Source organism: Meleagris gallopavo, chromosome 8 (genome assembly GCF_905368555.1).
Source record: "Meleagris gallopavo chromosome 8, MGAL_WU_HG_1.1, whole genome shotgun sequence".
NCBI classification, from domain to species: domain Eukaryota; kingdom Metazoa; phylum Chordata; class Aves; order Galliformes; family Phasianidae; genus Meleagris; species Meleagris gallopavo.
Genome location: NC_139411.1, coordinates 25,530,960 through 25,554,652, shown reverse-complemented (window position 1 = coordinate 25,554,652; position 23,693 = coordinate 25,530,960). Strand labels below are relative to the sequence as shown.

The 23,693-nt window shown below is 39.4% G+C and overlaps 1 protein-coding gene across 9 annotated transcripts in view; it reads right to left on the bottom strand.

The window, feature by feature from the left end:
* SHOC2 (SHOC2 leucine rich repeat scaffold protein) overlaps window positions 1–23,693 on the bottom strand; it is a 68,692-nt gene that overhangs the window by 11,583 nt on the left and 33,416 nt on the right. For all 9 annotated transcript variants that reach the window (XM_085229847.1, XM_085229845.1, XM_085229842.1 and 6 more), the window contains 2 exons: window positions 12,101–12,238; window positions 2,015–2,145 (listed from right to left, as the gene is read on the bottom strand). In XM_085229847.1, coding sequence (XP_085085973.1) covers window positions 2,015–2,145; window positions 12,101–12,238 — 269 coding nt within the window. The remainder of the gene's footprint in view (window positions 1–2,014; window positions 2,146–12,100; window positions 12,239–23,693) is intronic.

Genomic DNA, 23,693 nt, shown 5'->3' with positions numbered 1-23,693 from the left:
ATTTTTCTGTTCTAAGTTTATTAACATTACTGTTAGTAAAACGGGATTTAATAGGAATTTTCTACATGTCATGGCTAAAACATTTTAGCACTGAAATATAATTCTGGGGGCATCTCAGTAAGTGTCAATGAAGCAGTTCTGCCCCAAAGACAAAATAAACGATTGTTAAATCAGTATTAGTCATTCAAATCTAATAATTAACAACTACAATCTTTGATTAGGAAATACTCCTTCCAGCTGTACTTTCTTAATTAACTGATATTCTTTGTCCTAGGATTAAGCAGTCCCTGAGCTCCGTCACAAAAACACTTTATGGCTTCAGATGGATCTTGGCATTTCCAGAAGCCATTTTTTAAAGCCTGCATCCATGCAAAAAATATTAGAAATATGTTAGCTAATACACTCTAACAGCCTAGAGTAATTAACCACATTTGAAGGAAAGTAAGAAAGCTTTGGCAGTGCAAAAAGACAATGCTCTTATGTCTACGAAATCTGTAGCAATGCTGCCTTCTCCCAGTCCATCCTTTTAAGATAAAATATTTATTAGGCGTTTTGTCAGCAACCTCAGTTATGTTTGGAAATTCCAAAGTTTCTTTTACAAACGCAGTTCTTTATATTATAAGCAAGGAATGTTTTATTTTAAACAGATTACAGTATGAATTATACACTTCTGCAAGTTAGCAGCTTAAATGTTAACATATTGTTGGCAAATATGTGAAGAAGGCAGCATAGTCTCTAAGAGTTTTGTATTAGGATTGAACACATTTCAAAGCAAGTAATCACTCCCACATTATCTTTCTGTGATTACACTGTAGTTGCTTTTATAGTATGTATGGGTGGGATGGGCTAGCTTAGCTCTGATATTGAAAGCAGCCTGGTGGCTCTCACTTATTTGCATTTTACTAAATGACAGATATATCCAAACACTTATTAAATTCTCTGTTTCTTAGGGCTGTGTTTCAGGGAATTCCTGAGGAATAAAGAGGAACAAAGATGCACTCTCCACCTCAGAGTAAATGTGTTGCCTGAACGGACAGAAAATGTGGCTCCACAACCTCTAAATCTATGGTCTTTTTCTTTGCTCATGCACTAAAGCAAGAGAATAGGTAAAATAACCAAGGACAGCAATCATGAAACGAAAAGCACAAAAACTGATTCTCTTCCCCTTTCTCCTGAGATCCTTGCAGAGTCACTGCAAACTGTAAAAAAAAAAAAAAAAAAAAAAAAAAAAAAAAACACCACCACAAAAAAATACCTGTACAATTTTTTTATTTTTCATAGCTCATTAAATGAGCATCAGTTAGTTGCTGGATGATATCAGATGCATGTCAACAGCATACTTTTTTTCCAGGTTAAATGAGAATGCTAAGGCAAAGTATCTTTAGCAGGTTTTATCCATTCTTTCAAAGGTCATTCTTGACTTAACTAGATGCTGATAGAGATATCCCTTTTACTTTATTCTGCATCTTCCCCACCTCCATGAAACACTTTGTATCCATGATGGGAAGCTCTGCTCCTTATTTAAGGTTTCCTGAAGAGACTCAGGACAGCAAATACAATCACACATGCTAGTCCCACTTCTGACAGAAGCTGTGTAACATATATTCTTCCACAAAAGTTAGATATATCTAACGTGTACAGAATTGTTTTTTTTCATGTAACACATGTAGATTTAGGTGGAAGTTTTTCCACACAGAGGGTGGTGAAGTACTGGAACAGGTTGCCCAAGGAAGTCGTGGATGCCTCATCCCTGGCTGCATTCAAGGCCAGGTTGGATGTGGCTCTGGGCAGCCTGGTCTGATGGTTGGCGACCCTACTCAGGGCAGGGGGATAGAAACTAGATCATCATCATTATGGTCATTTTCAACCCAGGCCATTTTACGATTCTATGATTAAAACACATGGTGTTCCTCAGAATTGCAAGGAAAGATGAAATTATTTTATACGTTCCAATGTCTCTAAAAACAAAGACCCCTTCCAATACATTCTCTCCCAAATCCACTGCATCTCTCACCTCTGGTAAAGTAGAAATATTGTTGTTCTCCAGGTTCAGTTCATCAAGTTCACTGCATTTTGCTAAAGACTTCGGAATTGCTGACAGCCTATTGTACCTCAGGCCAAGACGACTTAAACTGGATAGATTTCCTACAGGGAGGAAGTAGTGATTAATACATTAATACATTAACACCAAAGAACAGAACAAGGTTTGATTTCTGATTCTTCTGTTGTCTCACACTCCACACTTCGCAGCTTTTCAAAAGGTGTAATGGGGCTATCATTCCCAAACAGGATGCACTTTAAAAAGTGATAGGAAAAAAAATTCTTCCAAGTTTTTCAAATCATTTAAGGAAAAGTCTGGAGGATGTCCTCGAATATCTGGACAATAGGACATTTTTTTAAATATATTTTTTGAATATTGCCAGGCCTGCAGTTCCTGTTGACATATATGTGAGTTAAAAAAAAAAAAAAAATCTAAAGAAGCTTTCAACTTAAGGATGTCTTCAGCCTTTCTAGCACTGGAGCATTTGGTACTCTTCTGCAGGTAAGAAGGTAATGAATTTCACTGAAATGTCAACTAGTACATAGTATGAAGAACAATGCAAAGTTTTCTGACTCAGTCATATATTTAGAAAGCATTTGTACACAAGTGCATGTTTGAGTAGCAGAAGGTTCTAAACAAATCCACATAATCAGTCCTTGCAAAACATTCCCTTTTATATTTTTACAGCCACTCATGGAACAATGTATTTCTTCCACAGACTGAAATACCAGAAAGATAATATTAGGAAAGAAATAGAAGGTTTAACAGCAGCAAGAATAATCAGAAGATTTTTTGCAAAAATGTGAAGGGAGCTTTATATGTATAGTTTAAGTAGTTATGCATTAACTGAAGGATAAATTAACATCCATACTTGTGTACTTGTACAGAGGTTACTGGAACACAGCAAAGAAACAAATGTAGTGTATCAAACTTGGAAGCAGCACATTAAACTAACTATATGGGGAATAGAGAATGAAAAGTAATACAAATGATGTGATGAGGTCCACTAGACAAGGGAAGAATCTCAGCAAAGGAACTGGCAAAATATCTTTCCTGAACTTCTGTGGACCGGTCAAACTATACTGTAAAAACGACCCTGCATCACTGAGTAGCTACATTGGGTGCATACCTAATAAGAACTGAACTTTGGGAGTTTGATGGTTTCAGAGCTACTAAAATGGAGATTCACAAGAACAGTGGAAAGGAAAAAAACATCAAAAAAAAAACCTCCAGGTCTTACAAATCAAGAGAGAAGAGAGGATAAGTTTTCAGTACATATCTGATAGCAACCTAACAAGCTTAGCAACAAATTTCACTTGCTATTGTCAATAATGAAACCAAAACTCAAACAGGTACCACATGAGCTGCTTACCCAGTTCTATCTCCCACTGGGATTTTTATTTTTAAGTGCTTTCTTTCCAAGTAAGTACGTAATTTGCTTTTGCAGAAGCAGCAAAGTATTCCCTTAATCAAAAAAGGCATTTAAAATCTAAGGCTATCAATATTGCTCTCCAGTACACAAATATTCATCTTCTGATGTTAAATCCTAGAGTACATACACATACAAGAGTAATTAAGAGCTGCTTTGATCCTATAATTCACCAATATCGATACGCGTATTTGTATGTAAAGTGGGATATTTCATGCCATATTCAGTACAATCTGTTTGCATAGGAACCTGTCCTCACCTCGAGAGATTCACATTCTATTGTAAGGAATGGAGAGCACCAGGATTCACTGATCTAGGGATGAACAAAGCATACCCTGACTGCACTCCTCTGAATTAGCATCTAACACACACTTCTCTTAGTAAACAAGTGACAAGCTTTACACAAATAAGATAATAATTTATTCTTTTTCAGCACATAAACCTTGAGCTAGGCTCCTGTATTGATTTTTCAGGCTCCCCCCAGGAGCACAAGCAGGGCACGGCTCTAGCAGTCAGCATGCTGCCAACTGTTGCTTAGCAATACGACGTCGCTGTGCCGACTCCAGATTGCGAGCACAGGTTGCATGGCTACAGCTCTGCTCTGTTCCTACAGCAATGTGGCATTTCAGAAAAATGCAACGAGGCAGCCATCGTGGAGTCAGACCCTTCACTCCTCACTGGGAACATACCACAGTGAGCAATCCTTTCATTGCCAGGCATTCACTTTTGCTGCCCAAAATTGCACTGTTGCTAGAAGGGGCCCCAGAGGAGCTGAAGAATGCTGCCACGTCCCTCAGCCAGCCCTGCAGTCACCTCATTGCCCCTCTGCCTTCTCCAGTTTGGTTACTGATGCCTTATACGGAGCCACATTAAGCTTTCCACTGACACGCAGTCAAGTTGCATATTCTGCAGGGTTGGTAACAGCTGATCATGATCCGTTCAGTCAGATGAGGATCTTCTGCAGTTGCGTTTTTGCTGCTGAAATTGTACCTCAGTGGTTGCTCTTCAGCAAGGTGGCAGGTAGGGTGACTCAGAAGAAGCAGAACTAGATGTTCACAAATGTGACAGTCTGATAACCACTTTTTTTTTTCCAGCCACTGGCAGAAAAAAATGCAACTAAAATCTCTTCCAATTTGTTTTTTTAGGAAACCCACTTAGAAAAAAGCTCTTCTAAATTGAATTGCCCCATGAAAAGATACTTCTAAAGTATCATGCTATAGACTAACTAGACCCTAAAATCAAGCCAGGCATAAGCAAGTATAAACAGCTGCCCTTGGGAGTCCCATTTCACATCACCACCTCTGCAGCAGCTCTGTTGGACTTGATCACAATTAAGGCACACAACATCCAGCAGCAGGCCTTGCATCACCCAGCACAACTCCTTGCCTCTCAGTGTTCAGCTCTGTCATTTCATTCGAGAGAAGACTAAATTGAAGCAGAACACCATGCTTATCCACACACTTTTTAGAAAGACCACCCAAAGCAGTTTCCTAATTAGGAGCAACACATCTCTTTCTTGAATATTTCAGAATCAAAGAGAAATGGGCTGTGTTGGATCAAATAAGATAAAGAAATCCAAATTCCTATTCCCAAATCCTACTACCACCTTTAAAGGAGTTGAAACATGCTCTCTTATTTGAAATTCATCATTCTTCTCTTCCTCCCTTATTTAAAATAATCCTTCAGATCCCCTGTCCTCAGATAAAGGGTCACTACTTAGTGCAAAATACTACTGCACCATTACTGAAAGATGGAGCCATTACTCTGATTTATGCAACTTAGTTTGCATCAAGCTAACTTGCTAGTTGCTTTTGCCCAAACATACAGATCAATTTAAAACCTGTTCAATAGAAAAAAAACACATTTTGCAGGTAACATTAACACACAGATTGGACTGACAAGAGCTTGCACCTCAAAAACCCTTAAGATTATGATAAAAGGCATACACAAAGTTCTTCATGGAGCAGATATTCACAAGAACATACTACAAACATGACATTAGTAAGTACTTTTCTACTCTGATAAATATTCTTAGATTTTTATTTGACTAAACCCCGCAAACAGCAGGTAACCACCTGAGAAAGATCTTACTTTCTATTACTACCTATCATTTCATAGGGCTCAGTTCACTTGATTCCTTGAGGAGTTTTTCTTCTCGGGAAAATGAATTCTCTTGCATACAAAAGGTACCAGATGTCACTGATTAACCTTAAAACATCACATTGAATTAATTTTGCATAAAATAACTACAATGGCAGTACAGAAGAAAAAGCCACAAGAGGTTCAGTGAGCACGTTAAAAATTATTGTAATACCCAAAGCAGGTGGGAACAAGGGCCATAGAAGAACTGAAAACTTCACAGGAGAGATTGGGCAAGCTAGAGATGGCCAACTAAAGACAGAGATTAAACACTGTGTTCAAATGTTTCAGCAGTGTTTGGAATCTAAAATAGATGCAAGACAGGCTAGAAGATGCCTGTGTCACATGTATTAGTTTTTCCAGATGTCAGCCATACTCCACAACAAATGTTGAACAGTTTCACAGATTTTTAAGTGAAAGGAGCTGTTGACATGTTTAATCTAATCTCTTGTCAAAAAGCAAAACATTTCTCCTGATAGCTACAGAGTAAAATAAAAGGCTACAGCTAAAACATTTCAATCTCCACTTTACTCCACAAGCAAAGGCTATGCCACTCAATGTCCAGCACTGCTCCAGCAAGAAGCTGGGCAGGCATGATGCCCTGGATGCGAGCTCAGTAAGCTCACTGCAGAGGAACGCAGAACACAACCCCATAGTTGTTCTCATCTGATCTGTGGGCAACTCCTCCCTAAACCAAAGCCCATAGATCTGTATGAATGTAGACGCACTTTACCCAAGAAAGGTCAAATCCTTTCTCTAACCTGCAGGGTTGGAACGTTCCTCACGTTTAAGATATCTTCTGCCTAATTATTGGTGCTTTAAGAAAACTGCAGATGGGCAACAAAAGTGATTTAAAGGGTGGGGACGTTAGGGTAGCAGTAGAACCCTTCCTAACCACTGCTACCAACTATCAAAGCCAAAGCAAGAAATATAGATGCATTTTTCAAAATGAAAAGGTACAGTGAGTTTAAGACCACTGAACAACACACAGTTTGACTTACAGACTCTGGATTTTACTGCCTTGATAGCAACATGATTTCAATGTATTGCTATTTTTCTTTCTGGCCACCAATGCCTCGTGATGCACGAGGACAGTGTAGGAGGCAGATTCAGGCTTCCAACTTATAAAGTCGACAAGGTCCACTGTTTCTTGTTCTGTTCAAACCAAAGCTTATTATCCTATTTACAGGAAGCCTAGAAATTCTCTAAAAAAACATCCATCTATTAAAAAACTACCTAACATCACTTTAAAATGCATCTCTACCATCCTTATCGAGTTAAATGCCATTTGGAGAGAGCAAAGAGATTCCTGCCTACTTTCAATCTGACAGTATCAACCAAAGACAAGTCTCCTCATTATTTCAAAAGTAAGACAAAAGCACGATCACATCACCAGATGTTTTTAAACTGTGATTCAATACCATAATCATTGCAAACTGCTTGTGTGAAAATGCTGGCAAGAATCAAGTGACAAAGGCTGAAGTACTGACATGTACCATACACAGCACCAGTGTAAGGCAGAAGAGCACAAATTTAGTGATGTGCTTCTGAAAATTCAGCTTTCTTAGCACGTGTTCAAAATGCACTTAGCTAATAGACCTGCTTGTCTCTGTTCTGATACGTTCCTTTGAAGCACTATTCCCTCACGCCTGCTTCTTACATATAAGATTATGGGCTTTTTTTCCCTACACTATACAAATCACTCTGAAAATGCTGAGCTGCAGTTATAACCCATCTCTGCATACTGGTTTCTGCATCTAGCTGCTGTGTGATGGCACATGCATTCACCAAAATAAGCAGTCTCATCCTAGTCCTAACAGAAAATCTAAAATACAATAAGAAACATTTTCATAAATATAGATCAAATCTATAATCTCAGAATTAATAAGCCAAAAGAAGCAAGTTTTTTTTTTTTAAACAGAATAGTATGTATGTATTCAACTGTATCTTTGTAACTTATCTCTAATTTCACGAAAAACGAAGATCACCAAGAACAATTTATACCCAGATCACAAATATCTTCTCTCTTAGAAAGAAGTACCCAACAGCCAACGCCAACAGAAGCAGCTGAGGAAAGGGAAAGCACCTCCTGACAGCGCTGCAGGAGCCTGGGACGATTCAGCAGCACGTGGCTCGATGACTGCCTGCATTTAGCAGCAACTGATACAGTTTTCTTCTGCAGAATTGTCAAGCTGTCCTTCGAGCTTTGGCATCCACCCCAAGCTGTGCAAACACTGATGCCCAGGCATTACCTGCGCTGCATTAAGGGAGCCTTAATGCCCAAACAAAGACGTTTGGAGGCTGCCAACTCCCGGCTCTGCCCCGTACCCTCTGGCTGTGCTGTGAGAGGACGCAGTGAGCTGTCACGTCCCACCTACCACCTCAGTGCTACCCAGGATTTTCTGAGCAGTTTCACTACTTTTTATTGACTAAACCTAGAAGCGAAGCTAACAAGAACCAGAAGCTCCATTCTCTTCATGAGAACGCTATGAAATCCAAAAAAGACATACAACAACTCAAAAACTAGAACAAAAGAGTGGGAGCCATTGCTTTCAAGGAGGTAAAGAAGGGGCAAAAAGGTTACTGTGATTGCCAAATAGTAACAGGATCCAATTAAAAATACATTAACAGCACAGCACAAGAAGAGTGAAATCTGACCAGACCTCTCATTCTGAGACTGGAAACAGGCTTGATCCTACAGAGCACCAAATGCTCAGACCTCGCCTGAGCGAAGCACCAGGTCAACACGCTTATATTTTAAGAACACAAACACTGCCATCAAAGCTGGAGTCTATACACGGCTCCATCGGGTTTTCATTAAGACCAGCACGTTTTTCTGAAAATTCAGAGCAAGACCTCTCAAGCTTTTGCTAAGCCTGCTATGCTTAAAAGCCCATTTACAAGTAGTTCCACTTTCTACAGAAAAATCTTTACGAGGACTTGTGGGGACTTTAAGCTTTCAGCAACAGTTTGTATAACCTAAGCTGTGCGAGTCACTGATGTCCAGCCCTGCTCAAAAGGGTTCCCATTTTATCAAGTATATGGCATAGAACTGCAACGGTGCTCTGAAAGGTGAATGAAGCTAAAGCAGCCAGCAGCACAGTTTGTGGTGCAATGTCGACCAACGCAAATGGCAAAGCTTCCCCAGAGAACATTTGCTTTCATGCAAGTTGTCATTTCAGTTTCTGAGCTCTTCAGTTGAAGCGAAGGGCATGAATTGTAGGCTCTGAATGTGCCTCTCATTTTCCTAACCATCTTTTAGGAACGGTGCCATGGCAGATACTGGAAAGCGCGTCCAGTGACAGAATTTTTTGTGCTTTTAAAGCATCATTTTGGAACATTTACAACTGACTATTCTTTTTCTTATTAAAACGTCTGTTGCCTTAAATGTCTACGAATATGCCACATTTGACTATAATCAAGCTGCAGACGTAAACACACAGAAGTGGAAAATTACAAAATAGGTGAAGAATCTGATTTTTTTAAAGTCGAAGTTCTGTTTTTGTTGAACTTCTCTCTCAAAAAAATCACTGCTGAGCTTTTAAATAAGAAATTACAAACACATTTATAGAGAGTGCTAAAATAAAATTTTCAAACGAGAGAGCACTCAACGTGCAATTTGCAGCACATTTTCTAAGCTAGCTTGTGATCCAATGAGCAGTTAACAGAAACACTTTACTCCACCCAAAATTTCCTCTCTTTCAGAAGTCCAATTACTAATTTTAATAATTTATCTCCTTTTATATATCTTCTGGATTTTTCCTCTTATTAGTGTCCCAGGTAAGCATATAGAGATAAGACACCAAAAACACAAGCGTACCGTAATTCACACACACACAGCAATCTGCAATGACACCACTGAGAAGTTAAGATCCCACTACGATTTTGATTCTAGACCTGAGACTCTTGGAATGTACTAAGCTGTTCCACAAAGCTCATTTTTCTTACAGGAAGTGACCTAATATACAAAGTACTTCACGGTTTTCAATCAAGAGAAATACAGATATGAATGCATTAAGCCAATATCTATAAAGCAAGACATGAGGTCACTTCCTGACAACTAATATCTAAAATTGACATTTGTTACTGCAAGAAGGCGTGCTTATGAAGTGTTAGTTGAAACAAGAACTTTGTATTTTTACAGAGTGAATATGTTGGCTGTGCTACCTCTGTAATCATTGCTGATGCATAATCCCTTCCCTGCCACTCCCCTGCATGTCACCCGCCAACGTCCCTGCCTTCCAATGCCACCTCGTTCCAGTACAGAGCTGGGAATTAGAAAACAAGGTTTAAAAAAAAAAAAAAAAAAAAAAACCTTAAAAGAATATTGGCACATTCAGAAATCTTTCAGTGGGAAAACCAAAACTTAATTAGACAGCGCAGCAGTAAATTTAAGCATCCTGCAAGTTTGGGTGCTTTTTTTTTTTTTTTTTTTTTTTTCCTTCCATCAGTTGGGAAGGAAGGAGCTGCTGGGTTTTCACAGCACTGTGACAAAACCCCCTTCACAAGCTGAAGCTGGCCTCCAGCAAAGGTATTGGTGCAGGAGGAGGGACAGCTCTGGCGGTAATGGAAAGTCTTCTCCATTGCAGGAGGCTCATAGGCTCAGAGTATTAAATATTTACAACGTGCAAAAGAGTTTGGTCTTTTTTGTAACAAGCGTGCAACCTCCACAGCACTTTCAGTAAACTGGTGAAACACTGATAGAGCTTCTACATGCAGCACTGTGAAAACTGACAGTGCTAAGTGTAGTGAGCAACGCCGAGCGCCAGGCCCATCTCGGTAAGGAAAGGAAAGGCCAAAACCTTTGGGAGTGTGAGGCTGGAAGACATGCCAGCCCAGCCCAGCCCCACACAGCAGCAGCACCCATGCCCTGGGTGTTTTTCTCAGTGCTCGCATTCTCTCACTGAACAATCGTAACCACAAAGTAAGCTGTAATACAGAAATCAAGCCACAACTTGCTTTAATGTTGAACCAAAACTGTGATGACTAAGAAATAAAGCCAACGTTGCTGAACTGGCTACAGCTGCCTTTTCTGTAAGAGGCAGAAATGTAGGTTGATCGTTATCATTTACGCTGGAGTTGAACATTTTTCCCTTTAAGTTTCCAAGTCTGGCTGCTCGGGAGCTATTTGTGGCACAAGTACTGATTTCTGACTTTAAGATTTACACTACAGTGTTCAGCTCCTAGACACGTTCCTCAGTGCAATAGGGGTTCTCCAGTGGCACACACTTAGCCGGTGCGCAGAGACAGGAGAGTGTGCTGTAATTATTCATCTGCCTTCGGTAGCTTGCTGAGCTGCACAGCAGTGATGTTCAGCTCTGATAAGCAACGTAAAGAGACAGTGTATACATTTAAAAATAATTGACTTCAAAACCTTATGAAAACACTGTGATGAGAAAATAAAACAAAGAAAACATGCAGAAATCCAGTTTGACTAGGTACAAACTCAACTCAGTGCAAACAATCTAGGCTTACAGTAACTTCCTAGAGAAACAGAAGAGTCCAAACTTGAGAGTCAGCAATCTCCTATGTATCACAAACAGCTCAACTGCTTAAGTAACTCTGTCTCTCTTACCCAGAAATCCTTCCTGTAAGCACAGTCACACAGCACATTATAAGTAAGATCTTTCAAGTCCTCTGAAAAGCTCAGTGACTGCTAGTACTGGCAGCTGGGTACATCTTCCTACTAAGAAGCAACAACAGTGGTCTATAAGCACTGATGATGGAAATCAACTTGCTCACAGAATTTTTTCCCATAATTAGCACTTTATCCAGAGAACTCTATTCCTAAATATGAAACTGATAATACACACAAGTGTTTTTAAAACAGTTTTCAGTAAGATTTACAAAATTGATACAAAAATAAAGGCTGTGCTTACAAAGTATGTAAGTTAAATGCAAACTCCAGATGGAATAAGACCTCCAGAGAATAAAAATATCATCAAACCAGGAAGGAAATCTAGCTACATTGGATAGTTCATCAATGTAAGTTCTGGTCAGGTCAAACTTTCTAAACCAGAAACCAGATCAACTCCACACCAAAATTTCTATACATAAAAGAAAACATTCAACAAAATTCAATATTAAATATTGTCTAAGTGATAAGGTACATTCTTTTGAGTATGCTGTGACAAATAAGGGCTTAAAATTGTAACTGTTTTGGTTTTTGTCTTTTCAAAACCACAACCTACATGAGATTCTGAAAATGACCAGGAAAGCAATTATTTCAGTCTGTTACTCCCAACCTATGTTGCAAACACTCTACTGTATTGCAGCAGGATTACTTTATGGATCAGGAGGGTTTTTAATTGTTTTAAAGTAAGATTGTTTAAAGACGCAAGCCTTCTTTGCAATTTCAAGCGTGAAGGCGCCTTGAGCAGAACGCCAGTCATTCGACAGCCACCAATCAACTTCTTATTCTTAAATTTATTCCTCTTACCAGACATTTTGAATAAGTCATCTATTTTCCCTTCCCCAACCTCTTGACATACCTATGGTTTCTGGCAGGTCCAAGAGCTCATTGTGCTGCAAGTCAAGGTTGGTGATCTGCGTGCAACTTCCAATCTCTTCTGGAAGATGTTCAAGCTGATTGTGCGCTACATCCAGCGTTATGAGGTTACACAGCTCACCTGAAAGCACACAGGAAAATCCAAACATCAAGATCTCCAACATACAGGCCTAGTTTCATACATGAATTGATAGTAGCAGAAGGATTTCATTATAATAATAAAAAAAAAAAAATCACCTATTGCTACCATAAATTTATAAAATAAGGCCTTAGGGAGTTGTAATTTTATCAGTCAGCTCTAAAACCTGATTAGCAATTTTTAAAAACTTGGATAAAGCTTTTCTTAGTCTCTGAAGAAACTTTATTTACTGGTTTTCTTTAGACAGTTCAAGCTGTAGAATATAGGAATATAAAATCTATACTGCACACCTGTTTCACGCTGACCAGAAATGTAGAACCTCAGAGTAAGTGGCTGTACTGAATTACAAGAAATCAAGATCTGCTTGTACAGCATATATTACTTTCAGACAGAAAATCAATACTTAAGAGATAGCAAAATTATTTGGCTGACATTTTTCATCATTTCTGGTCATCAGAAAAGGCAACAGTAAAACCGACCATGTAGATAATTACACAACATATATGTAAGCATAGGTATAGCTGGTGAAAGTTTGAAACAAAAGACATCTGTTAAGCCTTAAAAAGGACTGGACTTGCTTAGAGCTCAGAGCTGCTTCACACTGAACTGTTTCACCTCTGACTTTTACATACCAATCTAAAAGTACAACTAAGCACAGCTCCCAAAGCACAGTATTTCCACCTGTTTTAATGACAAACACACTGCGTTCTGAGCAACTGTTTGTTGGCTTTAAGAAAATGTGTACATGCACGAACAAAGGTGCAGACATCTGTATTTTCTGGAGCTGACAGATGTGAAATTAATGGAAATGGTTTGAATGACTTCAACTTTATCCAGTAAAGACCAGGTCACTGTTTCTGCGTTCTAGAGCATCACTCAGACAGTAGCAAACTTGGAAGAGCAGTAAATTCCTTTTGAGGGGCCAATGTCTATTTTTAAGTTTGATATCTTTAGCACAATCCTCTAAGGATTTTCCCACAAGCCTGCAAGTCCTGATGCATGGACTGTTCACCCAATAGGTCAGTGTGGGATCACAAACATTGATTTATTAAACCATAACAGATTTACGAACTCAGACTCTGTTTCTGAGCTGCAAGTGGCATTTATCCACAATACTTATTATGTATCTTAGAACAGTTGTTAAAGGCCAGCCAAAAAAAATTTTTTGCATAAACTGATCCTATTTCCTGTATTTATTGATCCAAACTGAAACATTTTTTCTAGAAGTCAGGCACATGGAAATGTAAAGGTGACACTTAACTGCCACCTCCATCACTGCTTGTGCTCACCTCTCAGGTGAGCATTCAAGTGGATTTCAGGTCAGCCATAGAGTCAAAAGTCAATCCTGCTGCACCCACAAATATGCAAATATAAGAAAAAGGCTGAGCAAGATTTAACATTCTGTGGTAGCAGCATCTGCTTGATAGTCATGAAAACAAGTGGGCAAAGCGTAGAAGGAGGAGAAAAAACTAGAGGAAGACTTTAACTCCTCTTTACACAAACCAAAAAGAACCCATACATCTTTAATAACATAACCCAAACATTTTCAAAGCACATTCAGGCAGTAGCTTCCACATCACGACTGCTGAATTTCAGTCCCGGTGATACTGGTTTCATTTGTTTTCACTGCAAATCTAAAGTAATGATGTCAAACTCAAGATGTGACACAAACTTCATTTCATCACACCGATTTCTCATTTACTTGACTCTTCCCACTCTACATCTGTTGAAGAAAGACGTGGATTTTTGCAGCACCATTTGCTGCACTTCCCTTTGGCACTTGCTGAAAACTTTGACAGTGAGATACGCATTGCCACAAACATCTCATAGCTAATGTTGGGAAGGAGGAAAAAGAAGTAAAGAGACACCTGTGGTTATTTAGTCAGCTACGGGTCAGCTAGTATTTTGGCTTGATTTGGACAGGCACACTTTACTGTTTCCATATTGAAGATGTAGGCATGGCAAACATATTTAATAAAAGTATTAAATGTTAAAATAGTTTGGAGATTGCCCAACAAATTTTAGATTTTAAAACGGAAACCAGGCAAAAGTTGAGGCCAGATCACATTCAAGTGATATTGTACTATTCAGCTTTTACTTCACAATGCTCTGTAAGGAATCTTGCTCTTGGACGCAGTGATATTTGTGGTTTGACAGCATCTCACCAAAATGTCCTTCTTAGCCTACAGGCAGGAGAGTAGGGAGGAAGCAAAATTCTTAACAATACTTTATCTGAGATTGCTGAGACAAAACTGATAATGTACAAGATAATAGAAAGCATGCAAAGTGAATGTACCCCGTGATATGAGTTCTTACATCAGATATGCTTCTCTTAGCAAGGGTAAAAATATTTAGGCAATGTGCTAGAGGCTCACCTGCATACATAAAGGCACATAGAGCTCCAGCACTGGAGGGGGAACCCTCGTGGTGCTCTGACACTTACCATGGATGCAAGGAAGAGCACCTGGGGACTGCAAGACTTACCGTGAGATCTCTAGGGGTGGGAAAAGGGAGGAGTCAGTCTGGGAAAAGTAAGAGTGGGAAAGAAGAAGGATAAGGAAAAAGGATTCACTCCTTTATAAACCAACACCAGCCATGCCCTCCACCCAACAAGGAGAACCTGGCCTGCCTTCTTGCTAACTTTGCTTCACTCTCTAGTTATGTCAGGAATCAAAACTAAAGTTTTACTAAGAAAAGATTGCACAGGGACAAAAAAAAAAAAAAAGAAAACAAAAATTGCTAATGAGAAGGGCACTCAAGACCTCATTCATATTAAGAGAACCAAAAAATTGTTCCATTCTACTTTACAACACTGATAAACTTTGCTGAAACATGTTTGTCTCTCAACTCAGTTAAGAAAAGAAGTGCACTGCCCACAACTGGAAAGAAGCCTCACCTTACCCATTCCCTGCCCCACTGCAAGTAATATCCAAAATACATGGATTTTAACATAAGAGTAGTAAGAAAGGATTCTCTATTGACCACTTGCAACTACATTGTAGAATTGGGAAACAAGCTAGACACAGTGTTGGGGTTGGACTGTTTGTTTTTAAGTACTAGACTTTGGTGCAATTGACTTGAAAAAAAGAAAAGCTATCTAAATAAAGTCTGCCAAGACAGCAGGCAGAAACTGCACGTACTAGTTGGTTTAGTAATGAGAAGTTTTAAATTAGGAGTAATGCCCATGTGAAACACATAAAAGAGATTGCCCATAAATAGTCTTCACAGAATGGTTAATTACACCACATTCTGTAGTTCTTAAAATCTTACAAATGGCAGACAATTCACACGCACTTTTAAGAGAACGTTTTTGTAGTCTTCCAACTAACTTCTGGTTAAAAACATGCCTAAAAATACAGCTAAGTGTGCAGCTCAAAAAAACCCTCAGCAAGGTGTTATGAGCAATCACCTCACTACTACTGAGAGGTACACAGAGACGAAATGTTACAGCATGACACAGCTAAATATACCTCCTGGAAAAACACAGCCTGATGAAGAGACAGCCTGGTGTTTTCCACCCAGTGAGGCAGAACAGCAGCCCCATAACACGGCCAGCCTCAAAAGCCTGTTGTGACAAGAGGACCAAGCTACTTGCCCTGCCTTACGTAACCCAGTGCTCCTCACAGCCATTTAAAACCAGCGTAAAGCTGCATTAAAAAAAATATCAAAGAACTCACAAATTAATAATAACGTAGGCAGGCAGTATAGGGCAATATCAAACAGGCTTCGGTGCCTCCAACCACCAACTCACCCAGTAGGCAATTCTCCTGGATGGCAAACGCAATTTGTAACAGAACCTGTTTTCCAGAGGATTAACTCCATGCCTGCCCATGCTTAAGCAGATTGAAAATTGTGAAATCCTTCGCAACATGACAAATCCTGGGCCAGACAGCAAGAGGATAAAGACTTGCAGAAAGCGCGAGGAAGAGGAGGATGCGGGCAGTAATGGAGGTGCACGCTGGTGTGCCGGTGCTCTGCCTGCAAGCTGGTCTGGAAGGGCAATCATCTGCAATCAGCTGCACTGTGAACTAATTTCAAATATTTCCCATTGCTGTGATAATCGTTCATCTCTCACTAGGCTCCCTGATCTGGGCAAAAAAGCAAAAGATTTTCTTAGCCTGTCTATAAATCTATTTGAAGGGTTCTGATTTTAGAAACAAAAGGATTACAATTTCAGAGCTTTCTGCCTCACTACAAGGGTTGAGTGCATCATTATAACTGACAGAATGGATTTTTTGCTGCACACAACCAACTGCCCAACAGTTAGGAAGTCACAGTTATTTTGAATTATTATTGACAACATATATCTTACAAGGAGGAATTAGGGAGTAGACAGAATGAAATCTTAACAAGGTCAGAAATCACATATCAAAGTTAAAATACTCATATAAATCAGTAATAAGTACGGTGCAATATTTACAATTTGCAGAATGCGTAACAGAATCTCGCTGTAGGAATCAAACAGACAGAAGCTAAGCTGAACCCAAGAGAAACCCTATAAATCTGGTTTAAAACAAGCCCTGACAAGACAACAGCAAAACCACTTCTTATTACTTTCAGTTATAAATAAAGAAATACAAACGAAAACGTGTTCAAACACCATTATGAGCGCATGAAACACGCAAGAGGGCTACAGATGGGCTTTGGGATGGGCAGTGTGGAGCAGCCCAGGATGCTCAGAACAGCCCCAGCCCTGCAAAGCAGAGCAGCCATGGAGGAGCCGGGGTCCCACGGAGGCTGAGCCCTGGGGTGTTGGGCATTCAGAGCGAGGAGCAGCAGGGTGCTCTGACATTTGGTAAGGGCTAACCACGTAGCACTGCAATAGCAAGGGCAGGCACAGAGAAGTTGAATGTTCCCCCTCTGGTCGGCACTTAAGAAGCATTCAAGAAGTTTAAATAATTGCAGCACTGATATTAAAAAATTGCTGGACTTCTAACAAGCTATTAGCGTTCACTGGAATAACATCCAGGGCATCGACCCAGTAAAGATCAAAGAGGCAGGACTACTTAATCATTATCATAAAGCCAGTCCAAAAATAAAAATAAATAAATAAAAAATAAAAAATAAAAAAAATGGCAAGGACAAATCTGACCAGCTGACAACACAACACCAAGGCCCCACAAGGGTCTGACAGGAATTGGAACCCAGACTCTAAAGCTGAAGCTAGCCAAAAGCAAGTGGTTCACCATTCCTGCAGCTCAAGAAAGCAACCAGAACCGCATCAGTCATTTTCTGACTCCTTGGGTACACGTAGCAGTGCCTCTATTTATTACACTCCAGTTCACAGCTCCAGGCTTTAACCACATTAGAATACAAACATATGAAAACACTCTCAACCACTGTGTTTGCAGGTATTAGCATGGCAGGCAAACCCAGGAACACAGCTGGGCATCTTTCAAATTGCTGAAACCAAAGAAGGGGCTTTTAGATAAAACCACAATAATTTTTTCTCAATATTGTTAGATCTGCTAAAAAAAAAAAAGGGAAATGAAATTAAAAGCATCACTGAGAAGCTTTGCAACTAACCAGCCATTGAATAAGGTAGCACTACTCTCAGTGTGAGATAAATACGAAGTAATGCAACTGCACACATCTGGTTTGCTTCCTATGCTACTGAGAACAGGTGCAAGTCTTGTGAAAACGTTTCAAAGTAGGGAAGAAACCACAAATGATCTAAATAATCGGTAGATGGGGGAAGGGAAGAACAGAAGAGAGCCTTAAGAGACATTCCAAGTCTGGTGTAGGCAGATTCCCTGAATTACAATCTAAAAATATTTCCCTTGCAGAACAGCCCTGGCCAGATTCTCCATAGAATAAAAGTTGCATTCACAGGCAGAAAACACAATATTTAGAGTGTTAAGAAACTTCCAGAAGCTGTGTAGATGCATTTCAACTGTGTCGACAACAGTAATTTTATTTGATTTCTACGTAAAAAAAGGAAAAAAAAAGTCAAACACTTGTACAAGATGCAACGGTCTTTGCAAAGAAAATATCAACTTGATTATGCAAAACAAGTCTTTCAATATAGCGTGGGGGAATGCAATAAAATCTAGATACAAGAAATGCAAAAGGGAAGCTGAAGTAACAGCCTGCAGATTGAAGCATTTGCTTGGCTTCAGCCCAAAGCAGTTCCTCTGGCTTTCATCCTTCTCATGCTCACTGCCTGACTCACAATAGCATTCACATTCTTCCATTCTAAACTTCAACTTTTGATCTCCCTGGAAAGGACAATTTACCAGATATGGTGATGAAGGCAGAGTCCACCTTGTGACCTCACTTCCACATTTATTCTTGGAGATTGTTTTGGCAAAGCTTCCACGTGGAATCCTTCCTGTTAACACTTTTTCCTATGGATGCGACCAGAGATTCAACAGCAAAGTGAACAGGTAAGTTCTTTTGCACTTGGAACATACACATGTTCAACAAGTGTAAGGCTGAGCAGCAGAGTTAATACCAAATTATTCAAGACTATAAGGACAAGCGCAAGGTCAAACACTTTAGAACTTCAAAAGACAAAGTCACTGAGCAACAAAATGACATACTGCTTTAGCAGGGGGCTCCAGAGGTCCCTTCCAACCCCTACAAATTCTGTGATTCTGTGAATTCAACCAACGTGACATGAAGTGATGCATATGGGGGACCAGGAGAAAGACAAATTTAGCTTCACGCGTGGAGTGATCAGCTTCAAACAATCCATTCATGGTCAGAAGCAGAACTTGGAAGGCCGATTTACACACTGTAAATGGCATGGAGATAAGGATGACAGCTGAGCACCTCTGAATGCAAGAGCTGGAGTTCATTAAATGTAGCAATCAAAAGCTGTGTCCAAAGCAAACTCGTGGACTTTGCCAAGGATGAGAAGAGTTTAAAGGAAAAAACGGTCAAGCCCCTGGACAAGGAGTCTATTGAGAATTCCTAAATAGAAAAGCTGCACCAGACTCAGGAAATCCCCAATATGAAAATAGTTTGGATCCGGGAAAGGGGTCAGGTTAAGTCTTGTATGTACAGTTGTCCTGGTTTTATGCAGACATTTTATTAGAGCCACAATTGGAGCAGGATGCACTCTTACAAGAATAAATAGGTACACAAAGAGAAAGGTAGAGCAGCTTTGCCATTAATAAACTTGCGTAAATAAATTCTCATTGCTAAGAACAAAAAAATATAAAAACACAAACACAACAAAAATTCCTTCAGGAAGGTGAAGTATAGCTATTGCTACCAGGACTCCTAGTGTCACACAGGATTTTCTGGACAGCAGGGATGAAAAGGAGAAGATTCTGAAATGATAAACTGGTGCATTTTCAATGGTTCTGTAGGCAGTAACTCATCTTTCCTCAAGCCACGTGCAGTGCATTTCACCTGCTGTCATCTAACCCGTGCAATCCTACCTGTAAGATTTCCCAAGCTGATCTAGCAGCTGAGTGCCAACAACAGCAGTGGTCCTGCTCTCCTGCTCCATGCCACTGGCCCTCTGCTCCTACACTAGTTCCACTTTGAGTAAAAACTTCCTTGTACTCAGCTAACTAAAGCAACAGAAAATAAAAGTAGAGAAATCACAAATGTTTCTGTTGGTTTAGTGAGATAAATCAGCTGACAAGGGAATCGTTCAGATGAAAGAGGCAGGATTGAGCATTGGTTCAGTCGCTCTTCAACACAGCTTTTAGCTAAACCTGCAAAACAGAATGAGTTAAAAAGGATGTTCCAAATGCTTTCAGTCAAACTCATTTTTAAGCATTTTTAGCTCTCATTCAAACAAATCCATTTATATTTTAAAGATAAAACGGTGCATATCAAGACCTCAGTTACCATGCAGCCTACTTAAAATCGCTTGCTTTAAAAACGTGGAGGCAATATATATGTTGCTGGAAAAGTGGTAAGGGAAGTCCAACAAATAACTGGTAGCAATGACTCGCTATGTACCTAGAGCCTGAATTTGCTGAGTTAAAAAAAAAAATCTTTTTCCAAATTACAGAGAATATTTTTACCATTTACTGGTTTACTGTGTGAGTGAGTACAGTAAGCTATTATTTGGAGTTAAGAAATCTTCTGAATACTGGAAAGACTGGAAAACCTAAATCATCATCCTCTCTATTACAAAGCAATTGGATGCAAGGGACCAAGCTGGTACTACATTCTGAACAGAAAAAAAGACCAGAAATGCACACATTTGTACACTAACTATAGATAATAACAATTCCTCTTTCATATAAAGACATTCTGAATGCAAAGCAACTTTTCCGCCTGCTGGAGTCACCTCATCTGAGTTTGTACTGCCTAATAACTAAGGACACCTTGAAGTCCCAAACAGAACCAAATACTAGATTGTACCCCAACAGCTCCATTTTTGAAGGTTCATCCCTTATAGATCCTTATCAAAACACTACTACACTAACAAACAATTGTTTCATAGCAGAGTCCACTTCAAATCTGATGGATTACATGCTTTACGAACGTTTTATAAAATATTTTACCTTCACTCGAGCTTTTAAGAAATGCTTTAGCATTATCTTTAGGTTTCCCTGAAAAGAATCTCCTAACAAATACTAGCACTTGCCAGCAGATAAGCATTTTTAGAACCTTATTTTGAAATCACACAACCAGCAGCACACTGTCAACGAGACATTTATCAAAGAAGGAACGCTACCGTAAGATCAAAGAGAAGATCAATTCAAAGTTTAAGAAAGGAGAAAAAACAAGAGGAGATTCTGAAGGGCACCTGAGTGCTATGCAGAGCATTGAGCCTCAGCTCTCTGAAAGCACTTCTCACTACCGAACAGTCACAGCAGGCCTCAACCTTGGGCTTTTTTTTTTTTTTTCCCCCCCAGAGCAACCTTTTGCATCAGATCTACCAGCAAAAGCAAACCATGGGTTCTTTGCACACTTGCCCACCAGGGTTGCTAAACCAGCACATCACAGCTAGGTGCTGCAAGACTTTTTGCAGAATCACAGAATGGCCCAGGTTGGAAGAGACCTCAAAGATCATGAATCTCCAACCCCCGACAAGTCAGCAGGTCACATAATCTGTGAGTTTTCAAAAACACAAAGAAGTGGACGAGCTTACCATCAGATATGTGAGCCTCAGGCCATAGAACAATGGGGTATTTTTGAAAAGAATTGGAAATGTTCCTCGTGATATTGCTTTATAAAAGATAATGGCCTCATTTTACTTCCTGCTTTGGAGCAATGAGAATTTCTGTGTTATTTACAAGTTGATAACACAAGAATGTTTACTGTTAAGTTCAGCTTGGCATGTAATATTTAGGCACTGTGCTATAAATGTAGAGATCAACATTGTTGGGACCAAAAAGACCAGCAGCTTTTAAAGCATTCACACAAAATGTAGAGAACTAAGAAGCATTTAAGGAAACAGAGAAATTCCATTGGAAAGTAAGAAATACATTTCTCAGCTGTGTCCAACTCAAACATTTCATCTTTGTACCAGAACAAAGACACATGAAAGCGAAAATCATAGAAGTGAAACCATCTTATCTGTTTTCACCACTTGAGGTTTTCAAACAGTTATTTTGTATGTTTGGCAACTGTAACTGTGTTACTTAAGCTTAACAATTCTTTAATTTTTCAACCAGTTTAATTACAGGCAACCTCATCAGAGAAGTGTGCTCTGCATCAAGTCTGCAGTTGAACATGGGAGCACCCCACTGAAGCTTAGCAGAGTGACAGCCTCCTTGTATTTGTGCTTCTAAAACACCTTCCATGCTGAGCTGCTGACCTGTAGCAATAAAAAGTAACACAGACATGCATTCATGGTTCACTTATCTAAGTTTCTCCACAAAATTGTTACATATCACCTCTTTCAAGACTCCTGTGAACAAGTACATACAAAAAGGACATACCTAAATGGAAACTTAACAGATAAACTCAGCAAACAAAACAGCTGAGAGACAAAGCACTCCCAGCAGCAACAATATCTGCAGTATCAAACACACCTACAAAAGGTTTTCAGAGGGCAACACCAAGCACTGGAATGCATCATAGAAAGGCTTTTTCCTCACACACTGCTAATTTAAACTTCTGCAGAACTATCCCCAGCTGAACTTCACAGCTGACTCTTTGCTGGATTTAATAACTGAGCCACAAAATAGAGATGGGTAAAACACTGACAAATGCATAACATAACTTAAGAAGCTAAGTCAGTCACAGTTTCTCCAATGGATGTAAGAACACACAGCATGTTTTGGTTGCAAACAGCAGCTCCATGGTTTCCAGTATGATTCTTCAATTAGTGAAAGATTCAGAGGCCGTGAGGTTTAAAGTGAAGTGTCAAATAATAGGTCAAAATTACCATTCCTTAGTTCTCTCAGGGGGAATTCCTAAAACTGCTGAAATGCCAGTGCCAACTGAGAAATCATTTCATCAGAAAACATAACACATTAACTATTTAATTTCTGCTTAGTAAAATCCTGCTTCTGTGGCTATGATAGAATCCATTCCAACAGCACCTGCAGGGAGCCAAAGACTGACTCCAGCAACATTACACTTCTTCCTTCATGCTGTACACGTTGTCTGTAGTGCACATAGCTGTAATTTGACAGGTGTTTAAGAAGTTCCAGGAGTTCCCACTATCCAGAAGAAGTGATATCCTCCAGATCAAAGTGCAGGAGGAGACAAATACTGCTGGCTTGAAAAAGATCAAAACAAAAACATTTCCCAACCTTTGTAAAAGTTGGTAAACATAGCAACCAACTTCAGTAACGTGTACCCAAGCCAGTGCAGAAGTGTTAACAGGAAGAAGTCCCACACCCACTTTAGAAATAAATAAACAAATAATGGTACAGGAATTTACTCGCATTGTTACAAGGGCTAAGCATATTGCAGGAGTTTTTTCTACCCACTTAAAGCTGCTTCAACTTTCTTCCATGCATGAAGTTCTGTGCCCCCTCCCTAACAGCACTAACCAGTGCTTGTATTGTAAAAACTGGAGCCACACAAGAAAAAAAAGAAAAAAAAAAAAAGCTTATCATACACTCTCCCTTTTATGAAGCACTTAAGATACTGAAATACTGCTTGAAAACAGTCTGATGAAGAGACGTATCCCACAGATCTGAAGCTATTAGGAACAATTTAGCAGTTATTGAAATACAGCCATTCCAGCACACTTTCTGTCATGGACTATTTAAATCAATACACCACTTGTATATCATTTCACGTAGCCATCTCTCATCGTTCTGTAACAACATTTGGAAAAAGCAAATATCATCCATTAAAAAGTCATAAGAATCAACAACCATGCATACAACATTTGGCCGTATTATACTGAGCTTCCACACATTAATATATTCAGAACTTGGAGAAAGGAGAGGCTTTCACAAATCATTAACCTGCATTATTAACTGTTATGGCATCCAACAGCTTGCTCATAGTAATAGCATGTGGCACCTTTTCTACCTTCTCTTACCATGGTCATATCCCTCTGTAA